General features: G+C 37.6%; 4 protein-coding genes across 11 annotated transcripts; 2 read left to right on the forward strand and 2 right to left on the reverse strand.

The window, feature by feature from the left end:
- The first annotated feature begins 226 nt into the window (after nucleotides 1-226).
- Nucleotides 227-2,393, forward strand: LOC115768900 (protein a6). The gene is made up of 2 exons (XM_030713616.1): nucleotides 227-500; nucleotides 577-2,393. The coding sequence occupies exon 2, from the start codon at nucleotides 579-581 to the stop codon at nucleotides 1,836-1,838; it is 1,260 nt and encodes a 419-aa protein (XP_030569476.1). The 5' UTR covers nucleotides 227-500; nucleotides 577-578; the 3' UTR covers nucleotides 1,839-2,393.
- Nucleotides 2,394-3,464: 1,071 nt separating this feature from the next.
- On the forward strand, nucleotides 3,465-27,309 carry LOC115768906 (coiled-coil domain-containing protein CG32809). 8 transcript variants are annotated; one of them, XM_030713624.1, is made up of 17 exons: nucleotides 3,465-3,652; nucleotides 4,658-4,839; nucleotides 5,216-5,269; nucleotides 5,354-5,493; nucleotides 5,558-6,166; nucleotides 13,573-13,663; nucleotides 14,849-14,963; nucleotides 15,473-15,571; nucleotides 16,564-16,727; nucleotides 16,992-17,057; nucleotides 17,116-17,199; nucleotides 17,559-17,621; nucleotides 17,803-18,262; nucleotides 18,328-18,510; nucleotides 18,730-18,823; nucleotides 24,570-24,722; nucleotides 25,030-27,309. In XM_030713624.1, the coding sequence occupies exons 2-17, from the start codon at nucleotides 4,734-4,736 to the stop codon at nucleotides 26,089-26,091; spliced, it is 3,543 nt and encodes a 1,180-aa protein (XP_030569484.1). In that variant the 5' UTR covers nucleotides 3,465-3,652; nucleotides 4,658-4,733; the 3' UTR covers nucleotides 26,092-27,309. The 8 variants fall into 8 exon arrangements, with proteins under 8 accessions (XP_030569484.1, XP_030569490.1, XP_030569488.1 ...); XM_030713630.1 differs by lacking the exon at nucleotides 25,030-27,309 and adding an exon at nucleotides 20,559-20,602 and having other exon boundaries at nucleotides 24,570-24,711; XM_030713625.1 differs by lacking the exon at nucleotides 3,465-3,652 and adding an exon at nucleotides 3,737-3,781.
- LOC115768899 lies at nucleotides 6,760-11,518 on the reverse strand. The gene is made up of 5 exons (XM_030713615.1): nucleotides 10,975-11,518; nucleotides 9,067-9,160; nucleotides 8,826-8,946; nucleotides 7,634-7,855; nucleotides 6,760-7,569 (listed from the first exon to the last, which is right to left on the reverse strand). Exons 1-5 carry the CDS (start codon nucleotides 11,516-11,518, stop codon nucleotides 6,823-6,825), a joined length of 1,728 nt encoding a protein of 575 aa, XP_030569475.1. The 3' UTR covers nucleotides 6,760-6,822.
- LOC115768907 lies at nucleotides 15,551-16,289 on the reverse strand. Its single transcript, XM_030713633.1, has 3 exons — nucleotides 16,254-16,289; nucleotides 15,998-16,184; nucleotides 15,551-15,947 (listed from the first exon to the last, which is right to left on the reverse strand). The coding sequence occupies exons 1-3, from the start codon at nucleotides 16,267-16,269 to the stop codon at nucleotides 15,557-15,559; spliced, it is 594 nt and encodes a 197-aa protein (XP_030569493.1). The 5' UTR covers nucleotides 16,270-16,289; the 3' UTR covers nucleotides 15,551-15,556.
- Nucleotides 27,310-27,861: the final 552 nt, after the last annotated feature.

Below are 27,861 nucleotides of genomic sequence, written 5' to 3' on the forward strand. Positions count from 1 at the left end.
TATGTATGGAAAATTGCAAATATCAACATTTTGAATATACCCGCCGTTTAGGTATAGCAGCTGTTTAGCAGGGACAACAATCATTTAGCGAGGTCACACTTCTACACCCAAGCGCAGTGTTGCCTTCCGACATATCGATAACATTGCCATCGATGCACTTTCTTACATCCCTACGCAAAAATAAACAGCACGAAAAAAAAACTACAACAAAAACAAAAGGCAACACAAACTGAAAGCGATAAACTGCAACAAAAACAAATTATATATTTGCGTAAAATACGAATATAAAATGGTAATTAGAAAAAAGTAAATTCACTAACAATTGGCAACATTTCGAGAAAATATTTTGTGGATCTGACGCAATTATGCAAGTTGCAACTTCGGCAACAACTAACTGTACTTGGTGGTAGGCCTCCTGTTGTGGTGGTTGCGCAGAGACTCCACAAATCGGCGATGCTAAGCGCTTCGAAGTTTTAAAAATCACAGTCGAATCAGCAGCTGTGAGTAAAACTGTCAAAATAATCCGAATTCAATATTCTGAATTAAGCTCTGACTGAATTTCTTTCGAATTCACAGCAATGAATACCAAACATTCCGAACCATTCTATATCTCATCCAATTTGTTTGACAACAGGCGCCTTAAGCGCCGCCTGAGCAAATGGATGGAACGCCTGCGGGAACGGCAACAGCTCTACATGGCGCCTGCCTCCAAGACTGAACGTTGCCATCTAATGTTATCGCGACGTCACGTGGCTGCTGCACTGCCCGCGGACATCACAATTGATCTGCTGTCGGATGATGATGATGATGACGACGAAGCGCCTGACTTATCAGTGGCCAACGGACATCATCTACCATCTAGGCCTATGCCTGGCAGCTTGCAACTATCGACGATGCCGAACATAAGCCTAGTGCCGGTTGAGTTGGCGCCGGCGCAAAGCTCTACCATGCTGCTGATGCCAGCTGCTAGAAGTCGGGGTGGTGATGACAAATTGTATCGGCCTCGAAAACGTTATGCAGATGTCACCTCCACAACGGCAACCACATTTTCCGACAGCATTGTGCTCACCAGTGACGACGAGAACGGCACGCTGAATTATGGCAGCCGTCAATTGATGCGCTCGCCGCCACCATTGGCGCCGCTCACATTTTCCGATAACATGGAAGAGGTGACTGTGTCGTTGGTTCCCCGGACTTCAACTACTGCCAACTGTCAAGCGCGCCAGAGACGCCGTCAGCCACGAGACGCATCGTTTAGTCATCCAAACAGTTGCAGCACGCCCAGCAACGCCACAAACCACTTCGATGGTTTCCTAAATGTGGATGTGGGCAGCGATGTGACGGCTACACTACCGGATGAAACCACCGTGCACACGGTCATCGCCAATCGCATCTACGAGCTGTCGCTAAGCAAGCTGCGTGAAGGACTCGCCTCCAGTGGCGTGCCGGAATACGCACACGATCTGCTGCCGGAACAGCTGCAAAAGCTGTCGCCGGCGATGCGTGCCAAGGTAGCGCCAATGGTGGCACCGTCGCCTCCGGCGCCCATTTCGCTTAAGCTTTCCAGCGACCTAAGCATATCATTGATCTCAGACGACGACGAGTGTGATGGTGGAAATGCTGGCGGCGGCGGCGGTTGCAAGAGCATAGATGTGCTGCATCCCGTGGTAGCGGCCGAGGCACATGCTGCCGCCAAGCTACTGAAACAGCAACAGCCACAATTGTCTGTTGTGCAGCATCTACAGTATCCCGGCCATGGCTCACCCGTAGCTCTGCCGGTCGTAGCGCCACCGACTTTGACAGGGCCACAGTCGACTAGGCGTCGCAAACTAGGTTAAAGTTCTTGGAACGCCACAAAATCATTCCCCGACCCGAACACTTGCATCCCCACCCTTGCCCCACATACAAAACAAATGTAGCGGTCCAGAATTTTTCTCTAACTAGCCTCTAGTGCAAATATATAACATATTTACATAGATATGTAGTTCCGATTCTTTGCAGTTTCAGCAGTTCCGAGCATGGTGCAGATTGTGTTTCTCTTTCGTACTCGCTTGTGTCTGCCATCTCCCATCTCTCTCATACTTTAAGCCTTTTTGAACGTACAAAATCGGGCAGAAAAAGTCTGCAAAGCTTACAAAAAACAGTAAACCTATAAAGAATAATAGAAATATATTTATGCGAACGGGATACACAATATTTATGTAATATAATTATAGACAAAAAGTAGAATTATATTTGTATACGAAAACTATACAACTGTTATCTGTACAATTTGTATTCGTTTGGACAGTTTTATGTAAATATTAAATATATCAATTGTCATTGTGCTACTTGTCTACATTTTTTAATAGAAAGACCCCGGATCTCGATGATCTTATCCTCTCTATGTGAATGCTATAAAATGCTATTGATATAAAATTTTTCGGGCTTTAAGCGAACAACATTACATTTTGTATAGAGCATAATATTTGTGTGTGATCTTGGAAATATTTATGATGAATTTTCAATTTGACCAACATGTAGGGTCCTCAACCCTAAACTTATTTTATGCTAATTTATAAATAGTGAATGTATGAGTGCTCTGAACTCTGTAGTACTCTTTCTCAACCCTATTCGTAACCGCATTTTATGGATGTAAATTAAACGAGGAGAAAAATTCAAAGCTGATGCTTTTGGCCTGAAAATCCTAATGGAAAACAAAATAATTTTATTTATTTATACTTTTTTATTGATTTATGCTTTAAGAGTCATACCATGTAACCACAAATTGGATTGTTAAAGCCATATACTTAAGTTAAAATCTATGTAGGCGGATGAAGAAGGCATATTCTATTTTAATAACTATATAAATTATTTAATAGAATCAATTAATGTCTGTTTATGTGCTTGATCGCGGAGACTATAAGAAGTGGTTCTTATGTTTAAAGCCTGTTTTCTTATTTTGGGATAAAACAATATTTTGCAAAGTTATGTTCATGGGTTGTATTTATTCCTGAAGGCCTATTAACCCAAAATGTTCAAAATGTATACCGAATTCGTATAATTTAAGCTGCAATCGCATTGTGTATAATAATATCTCAATAGAGAAGGCAAAATTAGAGGCTGATTTGAAAAATTGTAACATTAATTAAATATTTTTTTATTTGCTATGCGAGCAATGTCTAGAGCAATCGCAAGCAAAGTTTTTTAGCAAATGAAAAATAGACTGTTGCATTAAGTTAATAATTATTTTATCTGTCAAAATTTATATTTTAGTGCGAATTTGTTTCTTTATTCGTTCGCTGATTGCGTTTTGTCGGCGCTTATCGTTGAAAGCTTTGAATTTCTTTTTGCAAATTGGCCACACCGGCGCAATTGGCCAACGCATGCGCCATAAAATTATCCCGCGTACCTTTTAGGGCGGAAACGTATTCTGATATACCAGAAATAATTTTGCTGTTGAGTGTTAAAACGTATCGAACGGGTTTTAAACGCGGTCAATTACGACGGCTGCGATTAGCGCGAGATGAGTTAAAACATCATTAAATCTCGAGATCTAACTGGCAAAGTGCATAATTATCAATTATACGTTAAGCAACAAAAACAGGCCCGGTCATGCTACTGGTACAACATATTTTTCATTTACTCGCATCTGGCTCACAGCAGTACATATGTATGTACTTATACTTCAATTTCCTTGCCCTTATTCGTATGAATAAAGCATCATATAAGAATTATAATTGTTAAACATAATTAGATGCATATCTACATAGTGCAGTCAGCATCAAACAATTTCTAGATGGTAAATACTGTCATTCGTATACATATATGCGCATACATACATACATATATCATTGTACCCTCAATTCAGACGTATGTATGTATGCATCTATGCATATTCATATGTAAATACAGCTGCAATGTCCTTTCAAATGCCACTACACTAAGATATTTTGATATCCAAACTGATTTAAATACTGTGCGGTATTTCCGAAATATTTATTTTGAAGCTTGCATGTACGTATGTATGTACATACATGTGAACATATATATGTATATATATATATATATATATATATATATATATATATGTATGTAGGCCCCGAAAGGAACACAAAGTATTCGTACTTTTTCGGCGGTTATTGATGCTTGCCATTTTCCACCACACCCACATACACTCTATACATACATACATATGTACACTAAATACCTACACATGCTTGCTCATGAGTGCTTTTGCATTTATAAGTAGTGTCAAATATATGGTTATGTTCGATGGGATGTGTGTATGTACATGCAAGCAGATATAAAATTATTACACAAATTCACATATGTATGTAACTGCATGCGAGCATACACATATTTGTATGTTTATGAATATTCGTGCCGGCACAAAATGTAAATAAAGTTAAAATGAAACATACATATGTATGTATACACCTCTGCATGTGTATGTGCGTACATAATTGGAGTGCAATTTTAATAGAATACATAAACATATACAAACACACACATACATATACTTATTTAACACGCTTTATACTTAAGTATTTACATATTAAAGATTCGGATTGTATCTTTACACATACATATTTATGTATCCATATTAATTTTCCACTTAAGTGAATGTACATATGTGAATAATACGTATTTTGACTTTTTTGGTTTCTTGTTACAGTGCACAAATCTTGCGCGTAATAATTTATAAGCCAAATACAATTAACTATTAAACAAACAGCTAGTAAATCGGCAAAATGTTGATTCGTTGGAAGAGCAAAGATAAAAGTGCATCAACTAATCAAAGTGGCAGTGCGAACAGCAGCTCATCGTCGAAAAAGAAACGCAAAGGACGAGAAGGAGGTAATTGCAACGAATTGCTTATAATATAAAATAAAAGAGAGGCAAGCAAAATAATTGCACATACAAATGCAAATGCTCATACATATATAAATATATATGTATTTAAACTTATACATATATATATATATATATATATATATATATATATATATATATATATATATATATATATATATATATATATATATATATATATATATATATATATATTTAATGTATGCTATTTAAAAAAAACCGGGTCTGGCAAAATATGTACATACATTGGAACTTGCAGGCATTGCAATAATCGATATCAATTATCAACTATCGATAACGAGTGCGCTCGATTGCTTATTGTCTTTCCGTTTTATTAACGCATATTTGGCTACATTTTCAGAAGAAGACTGGCAAAATGAGAACAAACCGGGCCGCTTGCCGACTAACGATCAAGGTAAATAATAACCCAAATATGAATACATCGGCAGCACCATTATTTAATGCACGCTCTAATTGGTTTTTCCGTATTCATTTAAAGGAGGCGACGAGCGCAGACGCGCAATGCGCCGCGACGATCCACGGCGCCACACACTTGGTGGCGACATTTTAGTCTATGGCAGTTCTCAACATCCTCACGCACATCAAATGCCACAACAGCAACGTGCCATGGACCTGGAAGTAAGCAAGGAACCAGCATCCAGACGAAATCCAATTGCAACACTTTTCGTACTTTTTGTTGCAGATGAGTACACGAGCGCTAAAGAACAAGAAGAATCAGCCAATGCGCGGCTATGCACCCGTTAATCAGGGTCCATTGTTCGACGATGACCCCGGCATTATGTCCGAGGTGGAAACTGCTAGCACTGGCTTTCGGCGCGGCGGTAAACAGCGCTCATCTTTGCCAGTAGTGCGCACACCCTCCAAGACACTGGAGAGACCGCTGGGGCTTGTATTCTTACAATACCGATCAGAAACAAAGCGAGCACTACTCCCAAATGAAATTACGTCGATAGACACGGTGAGGGCGTTGTTTGTGCGCTCGTTTCCCCGTCAGTTGACCATGTCATACTTGGAAGGACCGAACGTTAAGATATACATTCATGATGCCAGCAAGGACATGTTCTATGAATTGGAAGATGTGCGTTCTCATCTGCGCGAAATACGTGATCGCTCGGTGCTGCGTCTCTTCGAGTCCACAGAGGTAGCCGCTCCGCCTCAGATTTTGCCAGGTGGTCCCGGCATACCACAGCCACTGCCCCAGGCACCATCTAGCTGGGATCAGGATCAGAGCTACTTCAGTGAGCCAGAATTCGATTCAGACTTTAAGCACCAGCACATCCACAAGTCCAAGGTAAGACGCTTTTCAAATTAAGGCTGAAAACCAATTTATAAACAAACCAGCTCCATTTTATTTGAACCATATGAACCGAACCTTATACTTGGGCCCCAACCATTGGATTTATCTGACCATATTTTGCAAATGCCGATTTTAGATAGAGTTCATATTTATATAGTGTGTGTGACATGCATTGATTTTAGTAGAAAAAGTAATTCTAAATCTAATGTTTTGGGTATCAAGGGTTTATTGATAGGGAAAGCAGGCTCAAAACTGAAAACATTTTTTACTTTTGGGGGCTAGTATCCCCGATTTAATTGTCAATGGTTTCGTCGGTTTTATGAACAACTTTTTCAAGACCGTGGATACCCATCGTGATATATATTTATATAAATATATGCATATATACATAGAGGTGAGGATTTTGTTATAAAGTCGGTTGCCCTGCTTTAGTACGTATGTACATACATATGTCTAGCCGTTAATATGTCTATGTACGTACATACGTGGATGCTTATTTACTTATGTACACATACATATATTCACGCACAAAAAAAAAAAAAACAAAATAACATATGTAATTATGTACAATAAGCGTTATATGCACCACTTTGCTCCTTGCTGCTTAAATGTATTTAGCCCTCGGGCTATTTTCTGACTGGTAGAGGCAGCTAGAAATTGCCGCAGGTGCCCACACTGAGACCCTTGAGCGTGTTGTTCATGTGCTCCTCCACGTTCTTCCAGGCGAACACAATTGCACCCTGAAAAGGCTCTGGGTCGCAGTTGCTGCAGATGCCCATAACTGCCTTGACTTCCTCTTCGGCAGGCTCGCGGTCGTGTGAACTGATTTCCTCCTCAAGTGTCATTTTCAACGTCAAATCCTGTTTGAACTGCTGACCTCCAAAGTCGGCAAGACCGTTGTATTTGCTAAATGCCTCGTTGCTGGTGCCCAAACCATCATCCACAACAGAACCATCGTCCAGTAACACCAGGCCTCGTTTCCGCAGCTTCTTATCATTAGTTGGAGTTCTTTGCGTTGTCGCATCCGCATTCGCCGCGTGTCGCTTGAACTGTATATGCGTCTCTGTCTCATCTATGAACTGCACATTGGCCGAGTTGCTGAGCATCTGGAACCGACCTGCCTCACTTGCGGGTATGGGCGGCGAGCTAGGTCGGCTTTGGGGTATGGGCGAAATACCAAGCAACTGCTGGGCCACCAATCGAGAACCAGCGTTAATCTGACCGTTGACAAAATTCGTGTTGACGGTTATTGCTTGTTGTTGAGGCTGGAATTCAGCACCGTTGCCACCGCCGCCGGGCGGTTTTTGCGTTGGCCCTGACCCGGCCAGATTGATGCGCACTCTAGTGGGGATTTGGCCGCTGGCGAGCAGCGAGTGCATGGGCTGAGGTCGATTAATCTGAATTAAATCATGAAAGGATTAGACGTCGTCCGATAGGGGAGCACAACCATTAAATACTAACCATTGGCGGCGCACGCGCTGTGCTGGACACCTCCTGACCATCGTGGTCGACATGGTGCACATGGTGGTGTTTGTGATCCCGATGTGCCTTGCCCGCGCTCAAGGCTACGCGATAAATTTGCACAAGGGTAACCTCGAAATGCAGACCGTGGCTCACCTCACCGGTAACTGAGCTGCCGCCTGATCGCAGTATTCCTTTTGCAGGTATTTTATGGCCCACTAGCTGTAAAATCATTGACACTCTACATAATTCGATTTTAAAATATTACAAAATTATTTTAAACATAATTAAACATGCAACAGCTGTAGGCTCTTTAATGCGGCTAAACTGCTACCTTACTTGACTGAGAAATGCCTCTTTCTGTTGCACGCAGTACATATTTCGGGGCCGGCTGCATCGGAATACTATATCTTATAGCTGCCATAGGAACGATCGGTCAAAAAGTAGGTTATTGTATGACAAACTTATTTGTTTCTCTAGATATCTTGACCAAACTCGGCAATTAGTAGTTTTACTATGCTTTTCATATATATGCAAAATTCTATTAACATCGGATCACTAAATCATATAGCTGCCATAGGAACGATCGGTCGAAATAAAGTTGTTGTATGGAAAACTTTTTTTTACATATTTTGACTACACTCGATATTTAGAGATTTCACTATGTTTTCTACATTTATGTCAAATCTCATTTGCATCGAACCAATATATCAAATAGCTGCTATAGGAACGTTTTTCAAGGTTATATCATATATATACCATAACTTGCGCAAATGTTAAACTAAAGCTAACTCTACCTCCTACAAGCAAGTTTAAACTATTCTTGAAAAGAATTTTGGTTAATACAAAAATTTCGATTTTCCTCGAATAATTTTCGACGATTCATACAGATACATAAAATTCGCGCCAAACAAGCTGTGAAGAACATAATTTTTTATTTGCCATAATTAGGCAGCTTTGTGATATTATAAGTATATATGTATATATGGGCACGGTGCACATTGTGAGAAAACTGATATTTAATATCTCAGCAATGGCATAATTCAAATATGGCTGGTAACCAATTGCCGCAATTTGTGTCGCCGTCTGTAGGCAGTTTTCGTTTAGCGGCTTGGTTAATATTGTTTCCGCTGCTCGAATTAAATGCGTAATTTGAGAGTGGCGCCCAGTTTGAGCTGGACTCGTTACTCACCGAATTGTGGAAGCCACGCCCAATACGTTCTGCCTTAAGCCAGACTTGCCACTCGCCGGTCTTTCCATTCCACGAGCTGCACATGTGATGCCATTGCCGCATACGCAGCGGGTAATTCAATCTAAACCAAAATCAGGTGAACGCCACAGAAAAGAAAAAAGAGAGAACAGCCCAATATTATAAACCTACTCATGAATGGGAAGGTATGCAGTTTGAATGATTGAAATGAATTAAAACGTACCTGTACATTTGCTGACCTTTTATGGCCATCGATAGGAAACTGGAATTTTGCGCATTCGCGACCCAGATTTGTATTTCGCGTGGTTCCTTTTCCACTGTAGAAGTGAGACAGCGTTAATTGGCTGTTATGAAATCAGAGCAAATTGCGTGATGCTGCTCTGTTGCAACTACGAGCTCAGCTAATTAGCTGATATCAAAAAAGTGAAAGATACTTGATAGCTGAATGGTGCACGAGAATCTACTTTTTAATTTATGAAGTTTAGTCTGAGAATTTTATATAAATAATGCTAAGGTACCGATACTGTTTGGATTTGCGCTAACTACAGGCAGATGCAGGCCAAAGCTACATATTTTCAAGGAAAAATAAGTTAACAAAATATGTTGACTTCTGTGTTTAAGGGGCTACAATTCCCAAACTAATTGAGTGATATTCAAAAAGTGAGAGATACTTGATATCTGAATGGTGCATGAGAATCTACATTTTCATATGTGGAAGTCTAGTTTATATAGTCTGAGATTTTTTGATCAGTTCGTTGTCTGGACCAAGCATATATATAAGAACTTTACCCCTCTTATTATCTCTTTTATTATCTACTAGAAGAAATTACCCATACATAATGTTAAATGTACAAATGGTACCCAAATTGTTTGGATAATTCGCACCAGCTATAACGAACATAGGGACATATTTTCCAAAAATATGTTGACTTCTGTCTATGATTCCGAAACTTCGTGCTCAGTGTGCAAAGAATAATTGTAGTTGGAAAAATGAAAAAGAAAAAAAAAAACCATTGTAAATTTTATGGCACACCTGAGCTGCGTTTTTGATGTTTTACAAACTTTGGCTACTATTTTCAACACTTGAAGCTTAAGTATTCCAATGCCCGTTTTAGTTTTAGCTCACTTTCGACCCTTAAATTGACTGTTTGTCAGTCTGATTTAACCCTCCGATGACCGGCTAAATACACATTTATCTATCTATCTATCTTTCTTTCATTTGCCACTCGCCTATGATGCCAGAGTATTAAGCGGGAAATATAGAGAAATCATGTTAACATACGAGGTGCAATGCAATGTCTTATGGCAGAGTAGACTATCGTCGACCAGTTTAGTTGGCTCAGCTTTGCAGAGTAAATGTGTTTGAGTGCAGGTTTAGTGGAAGGTGTTGTCTCGGGTCAAGACGGCATCTGTCCAGGTTCCGGAAGCTTTTCACGCAGCTCAAATTGCATATTTAAAATAATCTCAAACAGTTAAAATAACAAAAGCAGGCGGTAGCAGCAGCCGCTTACTGCAAACAGGTAAATTTAGCGCTTATGTAATGTGGTATCTCAAGCGACGATGCCGTCGTTGTGGGGAAGTTGGAAATAGTTGGAAGATAAAAAGCAAAGAGTAGTCAAATCATCTCTAAGATACTTGGTATAATAAAATAAATGACCGTATTTTCGCGTCATTGTCGACCCGTATCTGCGTCTGTGTCTGTGTTGACCATCAAAAAATGTGTTAAGCCCTGCTGTCACGCATTTATCTGTCAAATCAAACAAAAACATCAACATGATCACAAACCGTCTGCTGCATGAGATCAAAAACATTCACTCTGTCTATTCGCTGCGGTTGGCATCAGGAAGTTGGATCCCTTTCACTTTTTGGGGCCAGCTTCGAATGCTGGATCGTGGCCCACAAAAATTATGTTGGTCACAGGTCTCACAAAGCGAAGGTCTCTCAACTTGACTGAAAGGGGCATCGAAACAATTAACGTTCGTTTATGTAAAAGGTCGGTTGTGTTTGATTAAAGAAAGTATCTTCAACGGGCCGGCCCTTCTTTTTTGTATACATAATTATTTCGTCATCAAAAATCAAAAATCCCTCAGATGAACCTACCTTCGGTTGACGGCTTAAGCCCCACACTCACCTTGGTAGGTCAACATGACATGGTCGCCGCTGTGATTGGTAAAACGCATCCAGAAACATAACGTGAACTGATCCAGCTCGGGCAACTCGTTGCTGTACTCCACCGCGCCGTCCTGATTGAATGCGAATTTCTTGACACTGCAGCGATCGGAGACATAGAGTGGAGTGCGGGGAAAGCTGAGAGAAGGTTCCTCAGCAACATCATCCTTTAAGCTGTACGACTCGTAATGGTTTTCGTGATCGTCCGCCAATGTGATGGGGTGCGTGATGCCAGTTTCCACGCCATTTACGACAGCGGCGCGCGCCAGCAATAGATCGTCCTCCTCCTTTTGATCGCCACCAAATTGGGCATAGCTGGTGGCCAGCTCGTGGCTGCTGCTGGCCTCACCTGGATGCGATTGCTTGAGGCTGTAGGATGTTATGGGGCTGCCAGAGACAATAGGCTTCCAGGCGAAGGAAACGCGCGCATCGCTGAGCAATGTGATGAGCAGCAATCCCGCTCCACAGCCTGTTGGCCAAAATAATCGGTTGTGCAGCCTAGCCATATTACTTATTACCGGGGAGTACCTTTGGTTTTGGCTTTTGGAATTGTTTTGGATTTAACTTATACCGTTTTTACGTCCGTCTGCTGCGCTGTCTCGCACTTTACTGGCCGTCTACGCATGCGCCGAAGCTGTGTCGAGCGGAGCCGCATAGAAGAAGAAAAATAAAAATAAAAACAACTAAAACCGCATACAACACCGAGAGCCCGTAGCAATCCCCGAAGATTGTGCGAGTACGCCTCTCGGCCAGTTGTAACAAATTGTAAAATTGTATTGAAATTGAAACTGGTTGGCGTTTTGTTTTTGTCTGCTCCAGAGCCGAGCTTTTTATCTGACTGCAACGAATAAACCATGTCTGTGTATGCTCAAATTTATGTAAGTATGCACTCTCAAGCTTAGTTAAAACACTGACACAGCTGCCCACCTGCCCACCTGCTGCCCCTCACAGCCAGTTGAATGCGAATTATTATAAGCCAACTCTCCACTCTGCTTGTGTTATAATCACTCTAGCGGTTTCCTTTCATCATTAATAAATCAGTCAACATCCGATTGACAAATATTAAATGCTACAGCTAAGAAAATTGATCTAAAGAGAACAGTTGTCTTTACTACGCCGCAAATTAGATTCCCTCGTAGGAGGTATCTACGAATGTGTTCTAGAATTCTAATTTGAAGGAAGTTCGCAAAAAACAAATTTGTGCAGGCTGATTTAAGAAATTTTTATACAAAATTATTGTTTGTGCGTAAAGTAAAATAACTTTTCTGTTGCTTGTGGATCCTTCGATCTGTTATCGAATACCCTAACATTCTATAACTTTCATGTGATATACTATTCTTATAATGCCCTTAGATTGAAATATAAAATAAAGGTCTCGGACAAGAGAAAGCTTATCAATATCAGCTGCTGAACGAGCAGGCACGTCAATAATTGGCAAAGAGTTTGATTCACTGGGTGTGTTATTTTGTTACAACATGTGTGCATCGATTATGTTTTGTCTTGTTGGCCCAGCCCTCTGGAATTTCCAGCCAAACATTGTTGTGTGAGTATCGCGGTTAACCTAAACAGTTGACTTGAAATTGAAGTGAAACTTATTAACATTTTTGCCACTCGAATGAAGGCCAATTGCCCGTATGAAAATCTCAAGGCTGTAAACCATAATAATTTGTACTTCACTTTAGTAAATAGTTTGCAACCAGAAACTATTTATCTACATACATTGATAAATTTGTATTCATGATCGGGGGTTAGGCTTACATTTTGAACCGGCTTCCGGCTGATTGGGGCTGTAGGGTTGAGTCGCCCTTACAAGTACTTTATTTTTAGACAAGCCAGCTTTTAAAATAGATATGTTTCGGCGAAGTTGCTTTTTGGGTGACTGATTTGTTTTTTGATTCGGCTCATTATACCCTGAACCCATTAAAAATGGGTATAAGGGTATATCGTATTTGTGCAAAATCCAAATGTATGTAACAGGCAGAAGGAAGCATTTCCGACCCCATAAAGTATATATATTCTTGATCAGCATCAATAGCCGAGTCGATCTAGCCATGTCCGTCTGTCTGTCCGTCCGTCCGTCCGACCGTCCGACCGAATTATGAACGCAAGGATCTCAGAACCTATAAGAGCTAGAGACTTGAAAGTTTTTAGATGTAGATGCTCCTAGTACCTGCGCAGATCGAGTTTGTTTCCGATAATCGATAATTTACTCCGTTTCCAAGCAATCGATAAAAATCGATATCGATACCATGTTTTTTGGGAAATTTTGGTAAATAATAAGAGCTAGAGTCACCAAACTTGACATATAGCTCCTAAAATAGAATATATATATCCATTTGATGTTGGAAGAAGAGGGTTCAGGGTATTCCCTAGTCGGCAGCTCCCGACTAGAACCTCTGGTTTTAAATATAGAAAATAGTAAGGATTTTCAGATTCCAACGGGTTCGTTGCAGAACACAACGCTTCGATTCATAACCCGTATCAGTAAGTCTTTATTTATTAATAAATTGTAGTTTGTTGACTCAATTATTCATGTTCATATTATTGATTTTTTTTTCAGATTGGCAAACAACCAGCTCCATATTATGTTGGCTCCTCACAGACGCTGCCACGTGGCATGTACGCCTCAGAACGTAACAAAGTCTCGATGGGTGCGTAAAAAAGTTATTTATTAGTCTACGCTTAGCTACAGCTGTTTTTCATTCATTAGTTAATTACATGTTTTATTTGGACATATGTTTGTATTATATAATAGGTTTGCTTATTCTATACGTTATGTTTATCTCAATACCACGAAGGACTGTGTACATGCACACATACGTACTTTTAAATAGATATGAGTGTATGTGTGTCTAATTCATTAAATACTTGTAAATAAACGAGTCCGTTGAAAGTGTTGTAAATTAAGGGACCTTCCTCAACCCTTTAAAGGACATATCCCTTTGATCAGAACAACAATCTTGATAAAGAGAAGTCCGTTTGTCTGTTTTTATGAGTTTGACCAAATCTGAATAATATTCAGATGTAAATATATATTATTATAATATATATATATATATATATATATATATATATATATATATATATGTATATATATATGTATATATATATATATATATATATATATATATATAAAATATATATGTAGTTTCCGTTGGAATGTAAATAATTTGTCTGTAAGGGTTACTTAATCTTCGGCACACTAAATATTAATTGTTGTTTCTTGTGTTTTCTTTAGACTTATGTTCAATAAGTTAATTCACGTTATAACAAATATTGGGTATAAATAAAAGAGTTTGTTTTATATTCTATCTTTATAAATATGTATGAATAATAGAATACATACATATTTATACATACAATTGTTGAACATGCTTTGTTTAAAAACCCCATGCGTAAATATATTATGTATAATTAAATAAAATATGAAAGGAACGCCTGTGAAACCATTCAGATCGATTAATCGAAGGGGTAGCATGGAACCCCTGTTTCCATATTCCTCGGATCAATTATACAGTATACCAGGTACACGAATATATACCTCTTTTTCTTTACTTACGATAAGAACAAATAACTTTTTTCCATGTACATTCATATATAATATAAGTTCATGTATACAATGCATTGGTTACGCTTTTTATGGGTTCAAAAATTGAGCGTGACAGTTACAAATTAGTAAGATTTATATATTTAACTAATTCGTAAATATATTTTTTTGTTATTGTCTTGTATGAATAGTGTTTATTTTTATTTTTGTATCCTATATACTACAAAAATTAAAGTTACACACGAAAGTCGCCAACGATAGACCACTTTTAACTGAATTGATCTTGCAGACGGATATACCAGCTCTCCAGAACGGAGCGTACGTGGCAACTATGAGGAACCATACTATAGCCAGTACGGTACTCGCGGCGCTGTTGTGGCTCCCATCATTGACGAGGAACAAAGGTTAGCTATAAGATATATATATATATATGTTATCCTACTGTCCAGACTTACTGACTTGATGGAGACCAACAGCCAACTGACTCTGTTAGAGCTGGGAAGCTGCTTAAGCTTATTTTTAGACTGAAATGAGTATGAAAAACATTTAGCAAAATAGGTGTCTGAGCATCAAACTAATAAGCGAAAGGCCGTCGGTTCAAATCAAGCAGCAATTTCTATATCTGATTATTTAGTTTGTTATAAATAAATAAAGAAATGGAAAATAATCGAATGAAAGTTAACAATAATAATTATAATCAGTGTATTGAGTAGCAGAGTAGGCTTCCGTGTAGACAAAATATCTGTTTTCAATGTGCATAGCCGCGGAATGGGAGCTTGAGTGACATTCTATCAGCCTTAGGTTGGCGCTTTGCGTGACCCGGTCAATGCCGGGAGTTTATTCTAATCTATATACATATATGTATGTGCATGCATTCAGCAGTATAATCCTTCTCTTTCTACTATCTTTACAGCGATGTGGCCCTCGCGGAAGACCAGTACTCGTTGTACGGCATTAAAGTGGGCCCTAACCGTCTGCCGCATCGTGGTAATCAGATCTACGACCCAACCAGGTGAGCATAGCCCAAACGCTGGCTTCGTACAGATTCCATATAAGTCGCATAGTCCGCCAAGAGTATATTTGAGATGTGAGCTGACTTGATGCTGCGTCTACGTCTACTGCGTCTGTAAATTTTTATACGCTTCACATTCCCATTTGTATTAGTTGTAGTTGCTGTGGCCACCGGATGAAAATAGGTTGTGCCTTTGCTCTTAATGGCCTGAACTATGAGGCAAAGCAAATAGCCGCCAAACGAAAGAAAAGCCAAGGCAGTAATGCTTATTTGAAACAATGTCTGCAGCTTAGATGGCTTCTCCTCGACCCAGGAGGCTGCCGGATCACTTTGCCAGGGCTGTTGGCTGCCACCGCCCGACATGCCATGGTCACCCCTATGAAAAGATTGTGAATATGATCTGAAGAAGTGCGTTAACCGACCTACCGATCGGCAGCCATTAAAGCCATGCGCTGGGGCTCAGTCGTATTGGTGCAACTTGCAATATCATCGGTAAGGTCTCCGCGCTGACTCTCGGCGCGAGTCATGAGTTCCATTGATTTCTTCAACACAAGCAAATCTTGTATTTGAAAATTTGACAAACAGTTTGCAAAGCGTTGTGGCGTGCTGGTCACTGTTAAGCAACAAGATATTGATCAGAGTAAATTGGTTCAGATTATTGGTTAATCGCGTGAATATCTACCGCTGCAATAGGCCATGGTTCTGCCTGGCACGTGGGCCTGCAAGAAGCGACTGTTTGTAAACAAATGGCCATGAATGCGATTGGAGTACAATTTGTGCAGCCGTCTTTGTAACGCTTGCCTGAGTAAATTATTTCGACTTTCAAGCTTAAAATCCGACGCCTGTTTTTAGGCTTGGTTGCTCAATTAGAACTCGCCTCGCGGTGGAAATGCGACTGAATATGCTTGTCACAACTGCGGGCCAAACTTGTGTGTAAATCATAAACTGTATCTGTTCAATAGCGTGTCGAATGTTCTTATTTATCTTTACAGACCTGAAGATTTACATCGCATACGCGTTGAGCATATGGAGCGTCAATTGGCCAACCTGACTGGATTGGTCCAGAAGGCTTTAGTCAATCAAAATCCCCAAATTGCGCCAATGACTGTGCCCACATTAGATTCCAACTATCTCGTTGTGCCATCACAAATGCAAGGTAAGTAGTTTTATTTATGATTCTAAGGTAACCCAATCGTGAACTCGAACAATGCTCAAGCAAGTTAAGACTACATTTTTCGGCTCGAGCTCATTGAGTTGCAATCAAAAAATTGACTTGACCAAACATGCGACTCGAACGGGTAGGACTTGATTTGCTTGAATGCTTTCGTCAACCAAACGTTGACACAAAAAAGTATATACTTTTATGTATACAATTGTAACGATTTCTGATTTTTAATCTCTACCTTATACTTTTATTTAGCTAATGGTTCCGCTGATGAACTATATATAAGAGAAAAGGCACCCAAACTGGGAAAGAACTCCTGTCGTAAGTGTTGTCCAACTTTTGCACATACATCAGTGTCCCAGACATGTGCTTTTTTCAGAAAAATCCGTGTCCTTTGAGAAATCTGTTTCATTTAGCGACGATATACAGGGAATACCCAAGTCTCATAGTCCCCTACATGCCGGTAAATAAAAATAAATCCAAGAAATTAATTATCATCAAAATTTTATACATCATTCTTTATTTTTGCTTTTTTGCTTCATTCTTTATTTTCGCTTTTTTGCTTCATTTGGTTTTTGTTGAAACATCACATGAATTGTGTTAAACGATGTTTAATAATCTCAATGGTGTGGACATTGACATTGCATTCCTTGACTTTGTTTTGTTTATATATCATTCAGATATATATCATAAATCACTTAGACAATTGTAGTAAAGTTGATATACCCTTAGAGTAGAACCAAAGACTACTGTTCCAAACTTGTTGCCATTTTATTAACACGCATCCCTATTCAAACAAATAATTCTGCACCGGACCCAAAGCTGATACGAAACCAACAAAGCCAGCAATCAAATCGTCTACCTTGCCACGTACGTCGTCTCAAGGTAAGAGCGCTATAAAAGAAACGAAAGGAATCATTTCTTAAACGCAGGGCTACTTTAAAAGAGTTACAATAATCACGCATGCTTTAAACGAAAATCACTTAAAATATACTTTTTACAACTAATCAAATTCCTAAATGATTTTAATTGCTGTTCGTTCACTTACAATTAAAACAACCCGCAGAGCGCGATCGCCTAAAGCCCCCTCCACCGCCAAAACCCATTGTGTTGGCCCAGTCCTCCCATCCCAGCTACCGCGCGGACATTGCACTCGCACCAGAGGTCTACAATCATTTGCGTGGCCTGCAAAAAAAGGCAAAGGACCTGCGCATGGAAGTGCGAACTTTGAGGCGGTTATCGCAGGCCCAGTCTGTAGCCGTACGGGAAGATATCAAGAGCACCTTTATGCGCATACGTGCCACATTGTTGGCCAGCAGTGGCAACTTTTGGGGGCAAAGCGACCAGGACACCACGCGCATCTCGAGGGAAGAAGAACTATACAAACAGGAGGTCATACGTCTTGAAAAGGATCTAAGTGATTTGGAAGCTTCGGTGGAGAACTTACGCGGCGAGGTAATCAATCGACGCACGCGCGTCAATATGACAGCTGTCGAGGACATGGCACTGGTATTAAGTCGTGCAAGGTATGTACAACAAGTTAATGTTCAAAAATGCAACCAACTCTGATCTTACTACTGGCGTATTATAGCAAAACTGTTGCTGAACTGAAGCTTAAATTTCCGACACTATCAAATGGTTTGCGGTGCATATTATCTAACGAGATGGAGAAGGTGGTACGTGAAGAAAAGTTCCTAAAAGAAGAGCCCGACCGCCTGGAGTCGGCCTTGCGACGCTGCAAAAAGCTTACGGGCACGTTAGTGACACTTAAACGGTTTGTAAATTTCAAAAAGAACACTGCATTGAATGCGTTTCGGATACTTGAAAAATTAATTCGGTCAAACAAGTCAAAAGTCAAATTTTGTAGCTCGACCTACTTGATATTTTGATTCTCTCAAGTTGTCTATCCGAAATGAAAGCAAATTAATTAACCGATGCTAGACTTTACTTTCAAAGATGTTTATTTATTGCTAATATACACTTCCCCGAATAGTTTGGCCAGCGTACAGGAACAACGATTACCACCCAATGAGCCGTCAGTAAATGAAGAGTCCTTACGTTCCGCCGATATTTCGGTGCCTGACAAGGTGAGTCCCTCCATAGATGCCCATTAAAATATATTCTTGAAAAACGAGTACACTAAAATAGTTATTAACAAAACACCTAGGGCTGTACTGCCATTGCTATTTTTACGCATAAAACACCGTACCATACCGTGTCATACATATTAAAATATATATACTAATGTTTAAAAATATTCTTTGTAATTTTTCGATGACAAAAACTAGTTGCTTTTGACCGAAAGAAGTATGCATTGGCCAAGTTTAATTTTTAAAAATGAACTTTTCTTTTGCACACTAGTAACCTTGCTAAATATCGTAAAACCCGCAGACTAAATATATGATCAATTTACATAGAGTATCTAAGAGGTAACTTTGCTTGCGAAATTTGGGATATTTTCGAGATTTCACTTAATACAAACGATGAAACGTAAAACAACATTACCTTTGACTATTGATCGGTCATAAAGTCTGTCTGCAAAACGAAAATCATTGTTAGATGAAAATGAAATTATTTAACAATTCAATTGCTGATTACAATATAATAATACTTTTAATATTATTGTTTGTAAAAGAATAGGTACTCTTGCCTTTGAACTAGGTAAGTGAATATTTACATGAGAAACAAACAAAGCAAATCTAGTAAAAACAAAAATGTGTCATCATATTCAACAATAACTGTTAAACCCTTTTTTAATTACATTTCAATTTGGTAAATGAATTGTATATTTTTTATATACATGCTTACATACACAATAGTATATACAAATATTCATTCATAGTAGATTACTAGGTTAAAATTTCAGCATTAAATCATGTTTATGTTTCAACATATGTATAAATGCTTACAATTTATTAAAAAAGGAAAAATTTAAATACTCATACTTTATTTTCATTAAAATTATTGTCTGTAACCCAATTCATGAAAGGTAAATAGGCCAAATTAACTTTAAAATCAGCAATTGAATGAGTTTCACTTGTGCGTCTCATATCATCCGCATAAGTTGCAAATCTCAAAGAGTTTTTCTGAGGTAATCATTGTAGGAGACTTACACTTAATGTGATTACTCCTCAAGTAAATGTCATGTTTACCTTCAGATATTGCAGTTACGCTAAGTAAAGTGCAAACAACGTAATCTTTTGGAATATTCAAAAAAATATAGTTACCTAATTTGTATGTATATATGAAAGGAATGTGCAACTTATTTTAATCAAATTTCATCTTTAATAGTGCGCATCGACTATAAACGGTTATTTTTGATTGAAATTCGAAACTTTGCAAGGGTTCAATAAGCAAGCTATTTAGTGCTATCTAGTAAATCAATCATAATAATTTATTAACTACTTGGTTTGTATGCTTTATTTTTGTTTTTTGGTTTTTTTTTTTTTAATTATTTTGTGCAGATTACTATAAACAAGTTGCAATTGGCTGTTAATAAGTAGTTTTTTGTTCATACTGCGACACCTTCTTTATGCTTTATTTGATTAGATAGTTAACTCCAAATCCCACAAGTTTTTTTTAAAGGCGAAGTGCAGTTTCGTGCGCCATACCGAAGCTTCACCGATGAGTTTATTTTTAATAAAAGCGAAAAAACGTTTTACGTATTGAACACGCTATTCATATTGATATGATGACAAAACACCAATCAAAGCTAAAAGTCTTATCAAATGAGGTTTACCTAGTGATTTCATTTTCTTCTTCTTGCCTTTTTTGGAACTAACAATTTTGATATCGTATACAACAACAACAACAACCACATAGTTTAACTGGCGATGGAGTTCTAACTTCAAAGAGGCAATTACTGAGTAATGACTGAAAATACAAATATTAAAAAAAAAAAACAAAAAACCAAAACATAAAAACTAAAATTACTAAAAACCATTTTTAAAATGATGAACTCATAAAACTATGTCCATTTTATTTTAGCTAAACATTATTTGCTCCGCATTAAACATAACTAGTTTATATTTTTGTATACTACTTACTACTGCTATAAACTTCTAATTAATACTAAACTCAAAAACCATTTTAAAACTTATATAAAAAGCTACATATAAGCCCGAAACACACACACTTACCAACTGCAATAATCATTAGTTACATATATAATATATAACTTATGTGTATACACATGAATGTGTGTGCGTAATGTGCTTTCCAAAAGGGGTTTGTCCTAGGCAAAACAATACACCTTGAATGTGCGTGTGTGTGTGTGTGTGTGTGTGTGTGTGTGTGTGTGTGTGTGTGTGTGTGTGTGTGTGTGTGTGTGTGTGTGTGTGTGTATGTGTGTGTGTGTGTGTGTGTGTGTGCGTGTGTGTGTGTGTGTGCGTGTGCGTGTGTGTGTGTGCGTGTGTGTGTGTGTGTGTGCGTGCGTGTGTGTGTGTGTGTGTGCACTTCTGGGCTACAATTCCTTTATATATTCATCGCTAAAGGAATTACAAATTACAAATGATATGAACAGCTAAAAATGTTAAAAAAAAGCTACGGATCAAAGTACCTAAATATAATAATAGATCGCCAATTTTGTAGTCAAAATTTATCAAAATCAATGCTTGAACGTAGGCAATGACAGGCAAGCAAAAAAAATAAAGGTAAATGGAATTGACACAAATTTTTTATACATGTTTTGAAAGACTTAACAGCTACAACCTCTGTGGTAGAAATATCGTTTTTATCCCCCCGTTCCATTAAATACTAAATCCCAGATGTCCCTATAAATAAAAATAACACAAATTCAAATGTGCTCCTAAACACCTCCTTGTGTGCTCAAATATTCATATTTTTAATAATTGTTTTCATTGCTTTCGTCTGTGGTCTGCCCGTGCACCCCTCTACACATCTTACTATTTCTATACAGTCTGGATTGTAAAACTATCAACAAAATGATTTGAAAAAACTTATACATATATATTTGCAAACAAAATAAAACAAAAACATTTAAATCTAGGAAGAAGAAGCCCTTGTAGGAATATGACTTAAGGCTTAGGAAATATGCGAGAGGAATAAATAGAAAATATATCCAAAAAATAACAAATATCACAAAAATGACTATAAAAAACCTTATTCCTGATCGCTCCTATATGATGTAGTCATCCAATGCTATTAAAATTTTTCATATGTAAAGAGCATTGTCAAACTAATAAATTCAAGATATCTGGATAACCAAGAAATTCATTTCCGACAGATCTTTCCAAAGGAAGTTATATGATATAATAGTCCGATTCGGCAAATTCCGACGTAAGTTCTGAAAGGAATACTGAAGAATTTAATGACTGAGAGAATAGTTGATACATATCAAGAATATATACCTAATGGACTGGAAGATGTCTTCTTCTATACGTTACGCATTGCTTGTCATAATTATAATACCCGCTATAAGGGGATTAAATATGTTGTATGCTGAGTTATAATTTGCAATATTCCATCTTCAATTTGACTATAGAAATATTATGCTCTGATGTGTATAGGTACAGTGAGCTCTCTATGTATCTCATGTATGGTTTTTTGGTAATTATGTTCCAATATAGGTTTATTTATTTTCATATATTTTAAATCGTAAAAGAGATTACATTATTCAGCCTAAGAAGACCAATGTAGTACGTGTTGTGCTAAAGCTCCTGCTAAGCCAAATGCAGCTATCTTGTTTATTTGTCGGCACCAATGCTTTATGATAAGAAAGTACGTCTTTTGTTTATAAATGCATTGGTTCGGATATTATTATTTACAAACAGTCGATATGTATGTATTAGCTCCGAAATGATTAGTAAATTTCAACAGTAATGTTTTGCTGTTCTTTGACAATTCGAGACGACTTTCATATTCTTTACAAAATACTTACAATCTGTTTCTTCTTCAACTCCTCTGTTGTGTTTTTGTCAATTATTTATGTAAAAATCTCTTTCGCAAAAAGTTTACCATAACTGAAACAAATTCATTAACTTGTGTGCATGCATGTATGTATGTGGGGCTTCTCCAGCCTTCACTTTCTACTTACTCATTAAAAAGATAAAGGATGATGGCAATTCAGATTTTCTTTTTCATCATACATGCATAACGTTTACAGAAACAATTGCAAATATATATATTTTTTTTATTTAAAAGACAACAACAAATAACACTGTTCAATTATTATCATTTTATTATTCCTCTGATGACTGCCGCTGACTTTTCTTAGTAATTGGAATTTATGATTTCGTAGGTGGCCTTAAAAACTAGAATAAAAAATTCCTAAACAAACTGCCTTTGCCTTTCTGATTGGCTAAAATATTAAATTAAAATTGTGCAACTTTTGGAAAGAGTAAGATTCGGTGTTCCGAAGACTTCAAATATGCAAACATATTTATAGAATGTTTATTTGCTTTCAAGAATTTGTTTTCAATATTTATTATTAGCCAAAAGTTAGTAAACAAAAAAAAATATTTATAAGAAAATAATATCTGTATATTAATGTTGTAGTTAAAAAAGAGTATGTCTTTATAAAGATTCGTAACAACTTAAATGTACCTTTGTTTATGCATACACAAATCATTTAAAAGCGTGCAGTCAATATATCATTATCAAAATAACCAAATCAAAACAAATAAAAGGCCAAGTTTTTAAAAATTAATGTATGCAAGCAGTCAGTCACTTATGTTCTCACTCATCGATTGTTGTCTTTGAAGTTTTAACCATCTATTTACCCATCATCGTACACTCAGTCATCGACGCCTTAATATATACATATATTTATTTTTAACTATGATGCTATCTATCCAAAAAAGAAAAAAAAAACAATTTATAAACCTTAAGTCAATACATACTTTAGCTTATTTATTTAATAATATACAATTGATCCTGAACTTACCCAAATATTTAATCGGTGAAGACTTCATTTGGAGCTATGTTTAATATACATCTTACATATTTCATGTCGCTTATGTATTTCTGTTTAACCTCACATAGTCTAATACCACAGATCTTGAACGCTAAGCCCTAATTAACGTCAACCTCCTCCCATTCTAATTTGTTTGAAAACTTTTTAATCACAAATGTAAGAGCTTGTTTTGTTTGATTACGCATACTCTGTGTACTTTATAAATACAATTTGCATACATATTGCTGCATGAAACTGGTCTAATTTCAAACCTTAAAAAATATTCATACATATTTTCAGCCACATCTGTCCGAAGTTATAGATAAACAAAATCCAATTAGCTTATAAAGTTATTGTTTAAAACAAAAAAAAACAGTTTTAATTACAGTATGGAAAGGCTTGGAACACATTTATTTATTTAATTTTTTGCATGACAAGTAAGCTGTAAATTAAACTAAAAACAAAACAATTCGTAACATAAAATCTTAATCGAGCCTAAGTTTTAGTTTGGTCTCTGATTTTGTACCCATTAAACATTGATTTGTATTATTTTTCAAGTAGGTCTCTTAATAACATACTATATACACTTATTTTTGTTGTGAATCCAAGAACGAGGTAATTCTGTAAAGTATTGATGTTATAGATTCTTAGATGTCCTATAATAACTATTGTCCTTGTGCACAGCATGATTCATTTGTATGCAACCTGTAAATTGAGGCACCATGGCTTTGTCATTTTTCTTTTGGCCACTAACTTGATGGGTTTTTAAAAGTTGTACAAAATGTATTTATTTATCAATACTTTACCACATGAAGTATATACATACAATACCTATGTATAAATGTTTTAATCTTCAATTTTCATTCAATTTTCGGCCATAATTTATGCATTCACAATTGTACAATTATATATTTTTGTAGCCAATCCCAACACCCAGGATGGGGTCGTTCACTGTCAGCGGGGGATTCGCACCCGAAAACGCACTCGATGCTCTGCTAGACGAGCTGAAGACATTTTCAAAGCCAATTGCCCAACAACAACAGCAACAACAACAACAAAAACAACAATTCGAGGTAAGTGATTTACGGGACTATTTTAGATTTCGATTCTGATGAAAGATTTTGGAATCATAATGATTTGGTGTTCCTTACATAAATTCTATTCGAATCTACCGTATTCCAAAGTGTTGCCTGAGTAAAAATGATTTCGGTTAACAAACCAATCAACCTGTTTGAAATCGATTTAACCTCAGAATTAAAAGCAGCAAAAGCAAATCGAGTCAAAGTGCATGCGAAATCAAGAATCAAAATCTTAAACAGGCTTGTTAGTTAAACATATTATATATAGATTTATTGACCTCTACCGAGTGTATTGACAAAGGTACGCCCCGAAGAATCGGCATCCGATGAGAGCGCCCAGGCTGCTGTACAGAGTACCGTCACCACGCAAATATCCCAGGCTCGCCTTTTCACTGAATCCAACGTAAATATGCAACAGGCTAACACTAACAGCATGGTCATGGCTGTGGCAACAGGTGCTGCACAACTTTCACGTGGCCCATTGACCCATCAACAGTCCCAGTCCCAGTCCCAGCAGCAGCAGCAGCTAATGGTGCACACCAATATGGGCAGTTTACGTCGCCTGCACTCCTTCCCCAGCGAATCGGACAACGAATTCCCAGCCCCTGGTCCGCGTGACAGTCTCGCTAATGGTGGTGGCAGCAGCATCATCAAACCACCAGTCCCTGAACGTAACGCCGATTTAATAACTAAAGTGGGTCACAAACGCATACCGCCACCACCGCCGCCGCGTACCAGCTCACGCAGTCCACTGGCCAGTCCGACAAGCCCAAATGTGCCACAGAACATAGCTGCCGCAGGTGCTGCCAATAACATTGGTGACAATATCATCAGCATCGAAACTGTCGTTACCGGTGGCGGCGACACCTCCAGTGGCGACAACTCCAGCGGCAATGAGTCCGGCAACGATCATGCCCAGCGCCAGGTTGCACTTGAAATGCGGCACCAGGAACTATTAAAGAAGCAGAAGCTATTGCAGGAGCAATACCAGCGTTTGCAACAAATGAGCAAGATACCCTCGGTGGACATATCCTGCCCGTCACAAGACGCAGCCAGCGGTGGTAACGCGAACGCAATGCTCAAACACTTGGGCAGCGAATCAAATATACAGCAAAAAATCGCCGCATTGAACCTGGCCTGTGAGTTCGGTAGTGGTGGCGATGCTGCGGCGGCTGAGACTACTGTGGGTACAAATGGTGTGTTGATCAGTGATGCTACGGGTGGTGTGGTCGGCGGCGTTGTTGGTGGCGGTGGTGTTGTTGTTGGGACGGTTGGTACAGGAGCTGCTGCTGCTGCTGCAAACACACAATTACAAACAGCTACAATGACCACTAAGCAGGTGTATGAGACGGAAATACTTTAACACAACTGGAAATTGGCATGGAGCGAAACCAAAATTGATATTTAATCTGTTGTAGCGCCCGGTTAATTGAAGCATTATGTGTCTATCTCTGTCACTTGCACGAGTTTCAGCTCTATGCGTATATCACTATCTTTGTCACTCTTGCTAACAGCCGTCATTAACATATGAAGACTTAGACAAGCCTTCGGACTCTGTAATATCATTAATACTTGAATAATACTTGTTAAGAAATGTTAAGAAACTAAACTCGTAATTATACGGGTTAGATCTAAATGTCGTACATACATATATATATAAATTCATATACGTGTATATGCTATTGTATGTATGTACCCATTGCCAAATAAAAATCAAAAACTTTGAAACATGCACCCAACATAGCAGCACATAGCACATATGTATGTATGCACATGAGTACATCTTACATATGTCCCTGTTCAAAAGATTTTGGACAATATCCAAAGTAGAATATAAAAGAACCCTAACGCATGAAATATCTACCTATTATCCATTAGAAATATTTATAACCTGGTTCAGAAAAAAAATAACTGGTCTTTACAGTCTTTTTGGTCGCACACTTAAGGAACAATAAATAGGCAGACCACAATGTCAAAGAAAAACATTACATAATAACATTTTGGTCCTTAAATATTTAGGTTAAAATATTTAGTTACTTGATTTTTTTTTTTTTTGGTATGGGACGTGAGACTGATAGTTCTATATATCTAGGTCATCAAAAAGTAATGAATAATTACTTAAGTAATCAATAGATACGATTATATTTCTTAGAAAATAAAACTAGCTAATTTTATCCCCGACACGGTGTACTCTTTCCAAAATCGACGACACCCAATTCGCAAAAAGCGTTTTCTTGAAAACCAATACTATTAAGGTGCATTACGTTTATGGGAAGAGTCGATTTCTTCGGAATACCGAAAAGAAATGTTATTGCTTAAACCGTACTCCCATTAAATGGGAATATTTATTAATTTGTACGAATGTGCATCTCATTAGAGCCATGTCGGTCCGCCCATTTATTTGTTAGTGCACCTAATCAATGCTATTTTTTTTTAATTATACAAATTATATATTTAGGCACTCAGTTTTTTCCAAGTTGTATATTTAATATATTTCATAGCACAGCTCTTCATAGCTAGTCATTTTTAACTACTTATAAGTTTTTAAATGTTTTTAGCAAATTGAAATGATTTTGATTTATTGATAAAAAGGCACATTTGAAATATAAATTATGTGTACACTGACATACATATGTACATACATACTTACAAACATATATAAAATGTTTTATTATACATTTAGTATAATACACGTACCATAAGGGTATTAGATGTACATATTCATATATACAATTAAAAATTTGTTGCACTTGTACCAGATTTTTATATAAACTTAAAATGCATTTCCCAGTTTTTGGATGTAATTTTACGTATTTATGCCTTTATATGTATATATAAACCGGTTACATGTAACTATTCCTAAATTTTCGTAGTCCACTGGCCCTGCCAATGATACACATTTTTCAGTTAATAAGCATATTTTGTAAAAATCGTTATTTGTATATTTCATAGTTCAGAAAAACATAATTATACAAACAAAATGTTGCTTGGTTTTAACGTAGCTCGACTTTCTAAATCGACCTACGTCAAAATCGACGAATACTGAGTATTTTTTATTATAGTTAAATTACACATCACAATACAAATTAATTAATTGACTTTTTATTCATATATACAAATATAACGAATATAA

This window comes from Drosophila novamexicana, unplaced genomic scaffold, assembly GCF_003285875.2.
Source record: "Drosophila novamexicana strain 15010-1031.04,08,12 unplaced genomic scaffold, DnovRS2.1 tig00002069-arrow-arrow-pilon, whole genome shotgun sequence".
Classification (NCBI taxonomy): domain Eukaryota; kingdom Metazoa; phylum Arthropoda; class Insecta; order Diptera; family Drosophilidae; genus Drosophila; species Drosophila novamexicana.

Excerpts from the sequence above, each read along its gene's own strand:
- LOC115768900 (XM_030713616.1), top strand. The coding sequence starts at position 579 with ATGAATACCAAACATTCCGAACCATTCTATATCTCATCCAATTTGTTT.
- LOC115768906 (XM_030713624.1), top strand. The coding sequence starts at position 4,734 with ATGTTGATTCGTTGGAAGAGCAAAGATAAAAGTGCATCAACTAATCAA. Across the intron at positions 16,728-16,991 it reads TGTGCCATCACAAATGCAAG|CTAATGGTTCCGCTGATGAA; the intron begins GTAAGTAGTTTT and ends ACTTTTATTTAG. Across the intron at positions 18,824-24,569 it reads ATATTTCGGTGCCTGACAAG|CCAATCCCAACACCCAGGAT; the intron begins GTGAGTCCCTCC and ends ATATTTTTGTAG.
- LOC115768899 (XM_030713615.1), bottom strand. The coding sequence starts at position 11,518 with ATGGCTAGGCTGCACAACCGATTATTTTGGCCAACAGGCTGTGGAGCG. Across the intron at positions 8,947-9,066 it reads AAAGGTCAGCAAATGTACAG|ATTGAATTACCCGCTGCGTA; the intron begins GTACGTTTTAAT and ends ATTTTGGTTTAG. Across the intron at positions 7,856-8,825 it reads GGCGTGGCTTCCACAATTCG|CTAGTGGGCCATAAAATACC; the intron begins GTGAGTAACGAG and ends ATGATTTTACAG.
- LOC115768907 (XM_030713633.1), bottom strand. Across the intron at positions 15,948-15,997 it reads GCTTTAATGGCTGCCGATCG|GGGTGACCATGGCATGTCGG; the intron begins GTAGGTCGGTTA and ends ATCTTTTCATAG.